The sequence below is a fragment of the Phlebotomus papatasi genome, chromosome 1 (assembly GCF_024763615.1).
Source record: "Phlebotomus papatasi isolate M1 chromosome 1, Ppap_2.1, whole genome shotgun sequence".
Lineage (NCBI taxonomy): Eukaryota > Metazoa > Arthropoda > Insecta > Diptera > Psychodidae > Phlebotomus > Phlebotomus papatasi.
The window spans coordinates 53,905,126-53,915,143 of NC_077222.1; the positions used below are offsets into that span (position 1 = coordinate 53,905,126).

Below are 10,018 nucleotides of genomic sequence, written 5' to 3' on the forward strand. Positions count from 1 at the left end.
GTATAATCTCTAGAGTATGTAAAAACTAAAAATTCATGGAAATTCGAGGAACAAAAAAACATGGCGGGAATTGCAAGCTGGCCGGAATTTAGCACACTTACCCTATAAGATTTTGAGACCTTCGGGAATTGGGCTAAACTTCTAGAAGTTTTTTTATGAAGACCGCTTTAGAATAAAGACTATGTATCATTCGGATTCTTAAAATTCTGTTACCATTCTTGCTATTTAGAAAGTGGGGATCTTCGGGAACTAGGCTATACTTTCAGTTTCAATCCCTTGCAAGTTAATAAGGATTAATTAAAGTATTCTTTCTTACGGAATAAGTATGTTTTGAAAAATATATTAGCTAGTCTCTGATAGAAGAATAAATAAATAGTTCATGAAGCATATGAACGGAATTGAATTGTTAATATTTCCGGAAAATTTTCCAAATAACATGAGGTCTGCCCTTAGCTAAAAATTTCATACAAAAAAAGAAAACTGAAGAACAATTTTAGAGTGAATATGGAATTAGGCATATGAGTCTATCTTTTGTCTTTCCTTGAGGCAGAATTTTATCAACGGGAATGAGAGTGAATGAAATAATTTGCCACAGCGTCATTACAAATTTTATAGTGTTGAGAACTACGTAAGTGGTTCAGCAAGAAAATATGGGAGACACACATTATCAGAGAAATGAGGGAATTGCTCTAGCGAAAAAAATCCTACTTTCTGGTAGTTTGTTGTTTTTCTTGGGGCACCTTTTTGTAGCAGAAACATGTTTTTTTTTCGAAGTTGTTTTTTTTATATTCTCCGCACGCTTTCATTGAGAAAATGGGCAAGAGAGATAAGTAATTGGTACTTTTTCACGGCTAATATCGCACGATTGAGTAATCGCAGCGTTTTCGCCTTCTCTCTTGTGGCTTCTTGGGACAATGTTACAGTGCAAAATGAAAATGCGAAGGAGAGAGGGATGCATCAGTTGACGCATATTAATAAAACGCGCAAAAATTATTTCATTGAATGACCAAAAAAAGTGATATTTTCCATTCATCCCGAAGAGTCGCTTTTAACGGAAAATTTCGCTTTCAGGCGTCATCCATTCAGTCAATCAGAGACTCTATATCCGCTTGCCTCTGGACTTTAGGTCACAAGCACCTGTGTCGGGAGATTTTTTCATCTCTCCGGTTGATTAATCAGAGCATTTTAGCTGCATTTGTGATTACCTGGGGGCCGCACGGAGTCTCCATTTGTGATGGGCATTGCTGCACAGATGCTAATTTGCAGGCCAAGCAGAAAACTTCCAATCATCCAACTCTCCGTCATTGCGCCTCCCTGAAGTCTCTCTAATCCCTTCCGATGCAGTGGCAATGGTTATTGGTAATTCCACAGCACAGATTCTACAATTCCATCGCGCGATTCAATTTGTTAAATTGGAAAATTCTGTCTAGTATTTCGCGTGAGAAAAAAATTCACTGCCACAATTCCATCGTTGTTTTTCACGGCCTTCTAGCCACCTCAATTCCAATTTACCTACACCAATCGATATCAAAATACCCACAATTTTGCTTTTTCACACAAAACACCACATTTTCCATCTATATTTGCACATACAAATTTTTCAAACAATTACAGACAAGTGCAGAGAAACGCAGAGGAGCCATTACTATTTTTCCCCAAAAAAATCGCGATTTTGACATCAACATCCAGCGCCTCGATACGTGTGCATCGCAGACACCAGCGCCATCCCTTAGGAGAATTATCCATTTGAATTTTCGCAATCTTCAACGTATTTGTGCAGAAGATGGCGAAGCTCCTCATTTTGCCGCCTCAATTGAGAGCAATCCCCATCCAATTTTTCCCGCTCCTTCAGCACCTTTAGATACTCAGTAAGTCCATACTCCAATCCCTGCCACAGGCGCTCCTTCTCCTCCGGGAAAACCCGACGAAATTGCTGCCAGAAATCTCGCACTTCTCCAGCATCCAACAAACGAGACAGAGTCAAACGCATCTTGGGAGTATTTTCCGAGTCATCCTCGACCAAATTCTCACTCTTGTGTTCCTCCATAAATTCCCTGAGGATCGTCAGGACATCCGGTACCTCCAGAACAAATTCATGAGATGATGGACTGCTACATTCTCGATCTTCAGCAGAAATTTCAGCATGATTCTCAGAGCAGTGCAGACAAAAAGCATGTTGCAAGAAATATTGATTAATCTCAGCTAAATCTTCGACATTTTTAATACCCAGAGCTGTAAAAATATTATCCACTTTCACAAGGAGTTTCTCATCACTCTCCTCTAGTGGTTCAATGAGCTCCTCAAGCTTCTTCTCAATCAAGAAGCCACTCTGATTGGCAATCTTCTCAAAAATCTCCCTCAGAATTGGTGAATCAGGAGTTTTTGATGTTGATTGTGAAGATTTCTGGCAAGAATAATTGGTCAAATTTCTCTTTTCCTGCTCAATTGTCTCACAGGCCAATCGAAAAGATGGCAAATCCTCGAGAGTGCTCAATTCGAAGCTGCTGCTGGATGCCTCAGTACCCAACTGATGGATATGCAGCTGCTCATCTATGGCCAGGATTTGATTGAGTAACTTAACAGCCTCAGAATAATTCATTTCCCATATGCCACGGTATTTGGTATCACTGGTGTCTGCAAACATCGCTGCTGATGCTTCAATATCTCGAACTTGTGTCTGCAGCTTCGAGATCTCACTCTGGAGCTTCCCACATTCAGCATCGCTTTGGGCAGTGGTGTCCCGGATCTTCTTCTTGAGCGATACAATTGCCTCACTCATTCTCATCAGGCGCTTTTTCTGCTGACACCGTATAATCACATTTTCCTCCTCTCGTCTCTTCAGTACTTCAAAGTTATAATCCAGCTTCTCGGAATTCAGCAAGATATTTGCCTTGACTTTCTGAAGTTCCAGCTGAAGTGCCTCATTGTCGTGCTCCAGATTGATTTTGGTGGCCCGTGTGAGCTCTTCATGTTGCACAGTGATTCTCTCAATTTCCGCTTCAAAAAAATCAGACTTCTCTTTTGCATCCAGGAGTTTCTTTTTTTCCTTCTCCTTGCGCTCGCTGTACAGATCTTCCCATTTTTTATTAATCTCCCCTTTGATGCGTCCTCTCTCATTGTCAATTGTCTGTTGCAGTAGGTCCAAGTGCTTCCTGTAGGCAGACTTCATTGCCTCAATATGATGATCCACCCTCTCTACGAGGCACACAATATCAGATGCCTGTTTCTCCTGATCCTGGTAGTATCTCTCATCCGCCTTAGTTAGCTCTTTCCAGCATTCCTTAATAATATCATCCTTCTGACGTGTCAATTCCTGGATTCGTTCTTTTTGCTCCTGCAATCCTTCGTGCATATTAAATGGATCTTTTACTGCTTCCAGTTCTGACCATTTAACAGAAATGTCCTGAAATTTCTCAGCTGCAGCTTCGGATTCGGCATTCAGCTTCTCCAGAAGCTCTTCCCGAAGCTGAGCTTCATCAGCACGTCGATCAATTTCCCTCTTATCATTGGCTATTCGAATATTGGTCACCAATTCCGTTCCATCTCTCAACAGCTCTCCCAGAACCTTGTTACTCTCGTCTATTCTCTTCTGGATACCATCTTTTTTCAACTCATCCGGATTAATCCTAGCATTAAATCATTGAAATATATTTTTTCTATTTTATTTAATTAAAATAAAAATTAAAAAAATTATCTTACGTTGGGAGTTGAGTAGATTTTTGGGATTTAAGTTTTTCAACCACCATCTGCAAATTCACTTCCAATTCATCCTTATTGGGTGCATTGGACTCTATGAAAATTTTAGGTAATGCAATTTCATCAGTTCTCTCCTCATTTGTATCCATTCTTCGCGAAAATTCTCACAATTTGGGATTCAAGAAAAAACTCAATAAATTTTTGGAGGGTTGTTGATTTCAAATTGATTTTTTACTTTGCGGATAGCACTCGAGAGGGCGCATTTTGTTAGCTGTCATGTCACCGCTGTCATGCCATAACCTCACTTTACCGGTGTTTTTCGTTTTTCTCTGCAAGTTTTTCAAGTCCATGTATAAATTGTGTTTTTCCTGTGAAATCATTGTTCGGTGTATTCCCCAAAGATGCCCAGTGAAGGGAACTCATCATATCTCCCACTCCCCGAGATCAGTGATGCAAATTTATCGCACTCTTTCAAAAGTCAAAAGCCCAGCTCAAAGAAGAAATGCCCAGTTTTGTGCAGAAAAGGAATCTACCACGTAAATCGCAGCAATTTATCCAACACCGCTTCGGCAATCTCCTTCAGGGATTCCCTGGACAATGTTCAACTTGCATCTATTTACCAGCCCGACAAGAAAGAGTCTTACTTCGATCAATGTTTCGAGAACATCTCTAAGATCGGCGAAGGTTCCTTTGGGGAAGTATTCAAGGTACGATCACGGGAAGATGGTCTGCTATATGCTGTGAAGAAGTCTAAACAATTCTTCCGGAGCGAAAGCTACCGCGAAGAACGTTTGATGGAAGTAAAGAGGCATGAGGAATTTTCCGGACATGAGCACTGCGTCACCCTGTACATGGCGTGGGAGGAAAAAGATCGGCTGTACATCCAGATGGAATTGTGCCAAAGCAGTTTGGAAACATACGTGATCCAGCAGAAGCAGATTCCAGAGTCTCAGACATGGTCATTCCTTCTGGATCTTCTACTGGTAAGATTTTGCCTGTAGACTGCAGGAAAAGTTCCTGGTAAAGTAAATCCTTATTTGCAACAGGCACTCAAGGCTCTGCATGACAGAAATCTCATTCATCTGGACATCAAATTGGACAATATTCTAATCACAGAGGACGGAGTATGCAAACTAGGCGATTTTGGCCTGGTATTCGACCTCAGTCGTGTAAGTAGAAACGATTTCCTACCATCAAGTCTTTTCGGTACCCTATCCGAGTCTAGTTTTGAGGAATTCTCAAATAGAATATTCTGTTAGTTTTCCTGATTCAACATTAAAGAATTATTTAAATAAATTAATTGAAGCCAGTGGCATAATATTACACGAATGACTTATTTACAGAGCCTCTAGGTCGATAACAAGTCCACAAATTATTAAAAACCATATTTGCGGATTTTTAGGGGAGGGTGGGGTAGTTTACGCATGCATTACTTTCGAAAATAAACATTTTGAAGGATAAAAATAATTATAGGGGGAGGTAGGGCTACTTTGAGCTGTGGGGCTACATTGTTATAAGACTTTTTCGCATATTTCTAAAGGAAACTGGGTTTTAAAATGATGTAATTTGGATAGACAAAATAATTGTGGATCTAAATAAAATAACTGTAAAATAACGGCTTTATTTAGAAGACATACACTCAGTCCCGGCATTAAGTCCTTCGGGTTTATACACCTGACGGAATTATACACATACAATTATACAAGTTTGGCTACCATTGGGAGTCAATCTATGAAATCATTTTTGAAATACGCCTGAATGTATACTGATTCGCAGGAAATTTGAAAACACTGTGCTTCTTTATCAGAATAAAACTTTAATTTATATTATTAACTCTTTCCGGATCGCAGCATATGCTGCAAGCCAATTTCACAATTTTTTAATCAAAAATATCTAAGCTCAGGAATTAATTGAGGTCCTATAAAAAATATCTTACATTTGGACATCCTTATAGTTTGTAATCATCCACAAAAATCGGATTTTTATCAGTTATGAATAATTAAAAAACATCGTTTTTCATATTCATATGCTTCTTTGGGTACTCAGAGTCCCAAAAGAGACGAAAGAGTTAAGGTGAAAATTTTAAATATTCTACCAATTTATTGAAGAACCCTCTCCAAAAAGTACTGTTTGTTAATGAATTTCTTTTAAAAAGCTTAATATTTCTGCTCTGACTACTTTTAATCCGCGCGAAATTCATTCTACGGTGATTTATTCAAAAGAAAGCCCCTGCGGGTATGCAAATTTTCGCGATGCGTAATGCCATTTCGCGAATTTTTTTCGGTCTTGAAAATGTTCATAATACCGGGATTGAGTGTAGGCAAAAGAGTTGTATAATACTGTAGAACCCCGCTATAGGCCATCGCTCTCTATAGTCCACAATTTATCGACCGTTGATTTCAAAACACTGATTTTAAGTTAGGTTATGTTTTTTAGTATGCGACATGCAATGTTGTCACAATTATTTTAATATTTTTCGCAAACTTTATTGAGTAGTTGTGATAATTGTGATCCATAATGAAGACAGCGAGGACAAGTTGGGTAAATGTCCTAATTCAAAACCATTTCCAGACGCTTTAACTTTGACAGAAGATTCAACACATTATGTTCATATTTTTTCTGAAGAGAATTACATAAATATTCTTCTTGACTCTTCCAGAATGTTACTGTTTAGTGAAAATTCTTTAGATATAATTTGAAAACTTCCTAAATACAAGAAAAATACACGAGTGCAAAATGCTTCTATTGGAAACACATTAATCCAAATGGAGACAAGGGAAAGTTTCTAATTGGAGACAAACAGTGTAAGTGAAACCGCGACGAAAGGCTTCCAAAACCTTGTTGAGTTGCTCTTAAGTGCAGGATTTGTTGTTATTTCTGGTATTTTCTCCTTTCCCATCTAAAACAATTAGAAAATCTCTCCAAAAGATCATATTTCCGGGGTTTCCTATTGAAGCATTTGCAGACACTTCAGAAAAACCCTTTTTGTTCACGAAATAGGTAATTATTTCATTTGAAAACTTCACGTACCGTTAACAATAAAGATTAGCACTTAATTTAACTAAAATTAGCCAGAAATAAGACATAAATGTAAGAAAAACGAATAAAGAATAATCAAGAAAACTTTGTTGACCGATGAAAAATTCGATGGTGAAAAGGTACACTTTTAATTTTTCTGAGAAAATAACAAATTAAAATTTATGAATATGAATGGATTTTCGCTTTATTTGGAGCAAAATTAACTAAATAATGAAACTGTGGTATAGAAAATATATAAATATAATAATTTAGTACTGTATTTATCATGAAAACAATAACGTTTCCATTTGGAGTAGCGAAAAATTTCCATTTGAAGCAGGTTTTGAATTAGCTTAATTTACCCTACCGCAATCACAAAGAAAGTGGAAGCCGTCGAGCAATTTCAACACTAAAAGTCGTTGATAATTTAAAAAAAAAATGACATGGACTATAGTGCAAACCAAGTGTCAAATCTGGAACCAAATATGGCCTATAACGAGGTTCTACTGTAAATCTAGAACCACAGCTCAAAGTAGCCCTAACTCCCCCTAATATATGTAATATTCAAGGGAAACTAACGCAACATAGTTTACCAAATATGTTCTCAAAAATAGTTTAGTTGCGTGAACTGTCCCACCTTCCCATACTCATTAATAATTCAATTGTAACCATTGTAACCAATTCAGTAGAATTGGAAGTTACAATATTTTTTAATTAAATCCAGAATTGACTGAAAACCGATTGAAAAATAAAACCCCTAGAATGGTTTAACTTTGACCTTAAAAAATTCAAAATTAAAGGAGACCGGGGTAGATTAGCCACCAAAAAATGTTCGAAAAATTTTGTCATTTGTTCGTAAATTTTTGTTTATCTGGCAAAATTCTACGAACAAATACGAGCAAATGACAAAATTTTACGAACATTTTCTTGTGTGTTTACGAACATTTACGAACAAATGTTTGTAAAAGTACAAAAAATGTTCGTCAAATGATTATTTTACGAACAATGTTTGTGAAAAAGTACAAAATTTTACGAACTTGTTTGTGGTTTATATGATTCACGAGCATTTCGTAAGTCTGCCATAGGATTTCACAAATATTTACGAACAATTTTACAAAATATTTTTTTCTGTGTAGGATAAAAACGTAATAAACTGTACCGCTTTTGGTCCGAAATATCCGGGACCACCACTTGACCTTTCACCACTTTATCGTTTGAAGGGTCAGTGGCACTATCTATTATTCTCCCAAAATTTTATATTTTCAAATGTAATGCCTACCTGAGCGGCCCCACGCTTCCCTATATATAAATTACTCTCACTTAAAGTTCGACTAATTAATAAAAAGAAATATAGAAATTCAGTGACAAAAATTTCACCTATTTATTGAAGAGAGAAATGCGCTCTTTTTTTATTTTTAGATTTCAACCCATAATGATCATAAAATTATTTAACCATAAAAATACTGAATATTAAATAAGGGTAATGTTTTTATACTAATAAATTTCTCTGTTTAGATCCTGTTTCGGTAAAATATCTCTCTATTATCTTTATGATCTCTAGATTATTTTTTTCTTAATTGATAGGTCTAATAGGGCATAATAAATCGATGAATTTTTTTATAAATGTCTTTAGAAAAACAAAGAGGCCGCTATGGAGGGTGATTCGAGGTACATTGCACCGGAATTGCTTCAGGGTACCTTCTCAAAGGCTGCCGATATTTTTAGTTTAGGCATAACAATTTTGGAATTGGCCTGTAATCTCGAATTGCCATCAAATGGTGTCCTGTGGCATCAGCTGAGAATGGGAATCCTTCCAGAAGAATCAAAACACAGTGAGATTATTTGGATTTAGTAAAAGTAATTTTGCCATAGTTTTATATGAATTTTTTTCGTAATTGTTGTAGTGCTTTCGGATGAACTGAATGATGTTATCATGTGGATGATGAATCCTGATTGGCAACAGAGACCTTCTGTGGAGGCTCTCTTGCGTTATCCGCGAATAGCAAATTTGCTGACAAAGCGAAAACGATGGTGGTCATCAACGAAACTTGTAGGTTCTTTTTCTTTTTACTTCTAAAGGAAAAATCGTGATTTTTTAGCATTTTTTTGTGGATTTTCTGGTATGTCTTTTGCAGAGAAAGCTTAGAAGAAAAGCGGTAGTGCAGTTTTCCAATAAGTGGTACAGATTAAAGAAAATGCTGTTAATCTTAATGACGCGAATGAGTTTTGCCGTATTAAGTTGCATCAGGCGGAGGCATAAGAATGAGTATGAGGAGCACAATTCTATGTCACCATTAGAGTTGAGTGATGATGATCATCAGACGAGTACTCCAAATTTGGGCGATAGCAGCATAAATATGTCCGATGTGGTGAATTCGACGCCGATTTTGAGCCATGAGAAGAGTAAAAGGCGACAAACGAGATTAGTAAATGCAGGTAGTCCTCAAATTAATTCCAGTTTTGAAGAGTTTGAAGATCATTTATCACGGAGTCCACTGAATTATACGCCAAGATCAACGCACGATTATTCCTCTTTAACATGCAAAAAGTTATTTATGCACACAGATGATTCCGACTCGGATGGTTCCGATAAACATTTTTAAATGTTATATATTGTAATATAATTTTTTTTTTTATTCCATGGTGTTGTTGCTGATGCACTCGAAATCAAGACTAACGTTTATCTATATATTCAGCTTATAATTATACAACATGTTTATTGAAATATGAGATATTTCACCAAGAAAATAAGGATATTCCTCCCAGTCCAAGGATAGTAATCCGTCTCTTTTTATTATCTATCAGTAATAAGTACTAAAAAGCAGGGGCCCAGTGTTGCTGTGAAAACAAAGGCCATTTACATGATTATTGTTATAAAAAAAAAGAATGAAAAATAAAAAAAACGATCACTGGGAAAAATTTACTACAATCTCATTTTTGTCTATTCTTATACTAACATAAATTAATTTTAATGTGATACGAGCTAAAATAAAACGATTACTGAATGATTTTCTAAAATCCATGTTTCTTCATGTTGTTCGACATTTTTTTATGATGGACATTTTGTGTGAGGCCCAAGACTTACACGAAATTCATCTCAACAATACCAACAGAGTTGAAAGGATTCTAGATCACGATGAGACTACAATGAAACCAATATTATTGCATTGACTGTGATCTAAGGGATGAGTACCAGTGATCGGCTGTATTCCTCGGTTCATCATTGTGGCACCAAAATAAAATGAATTTTAAAAAAAAATGGCTAAAACATTTTTGGTAAATACTTTGATTTTTACCAAATTTG

General features: G+C 36.5%; 3 protein-coding genes across 6 annotated transcripts in view; 1 reads left to right on the forward strand and 2 right to left on the reverse strand.

Moving 5' to 3' along the window:
* The window catches only part of LOC129806610 (uncharacterized), a 46,870-nt gene extending 45,228 nt beyond the window's left edge, over positions 1 to 1,642 (reverse strand). For 2 of the 4 annotated variants that reach the window (XM_055855342.1, XM_055855333.1), the window contains exon 1: positions 1,206 to 1,631. In XM_055855342.1, coding sequence (XP_055711317.1) covers positions 1,206 to 1,305 — 100 coding nt within the window. In that variant the 5' untranslated portion in view covers positions 1,306 to 1,631. Of the gene's footprint in view, positions 1 to 1,205 lie in introns of all 4 variants that reach the window. The other 2 variants (XM_055855348.1, XM_055855322.1) reach the window with 2 other exon arrangements.
* An 83-nt stretch (positions 1,643 to 1,725) lies between these two features.
* On the reverse strand, positions 1,726 to 3,845 carry LOC129801423 (dynein regulatory complex protein 1 homolog). Its single transcript, XM_055846487.1, has 2 exons — positions 3,700 to 3,845; positions 1,726 to 3,626 (listed from the first exon to the last, which is right to left on the reverse strand). Exons 1-2 carry the CDS (start codon positions 3,843 to 3,845, stop codon positions 1,739 to 1,741), a joined length of 2,034 nt encoding a protein of 677 aa, XP_055702462.1. The 3' UTR covers positions 1,726 to 1,738.
* Positions 3,846 to 3,948: 103 nt separating this feature from the next.
* On the forward strand, positions 3,949 to 9,732 carry LOC129806643 (membrane-associated tyrosine- and threonine-specific cdc2-inhibitory kinase). Its single transcript, XM_055855381.1, has 5 exons — positions 3,949 to 4,679; positions 4,743 to 4,865; positions 8,348 to 8,546; positions 8,619 to 8,764; positions 8,850 to 9,732. The coding sequence occupies exons 1-5, from the start codon at positions 4,098 to 4,100 to the stop codon at positions 9,315 to 9,317; spliced, it is 1,518 nt and encodes a 505-aa protein (XP_055711356.1). The 5' UTR covers positions 3,949 to 4,097; the 3' UTR covers positions 9,318 to 9,732.
* Positions 9,733 to 10,018: the final 286 nt, after the last annotated feature.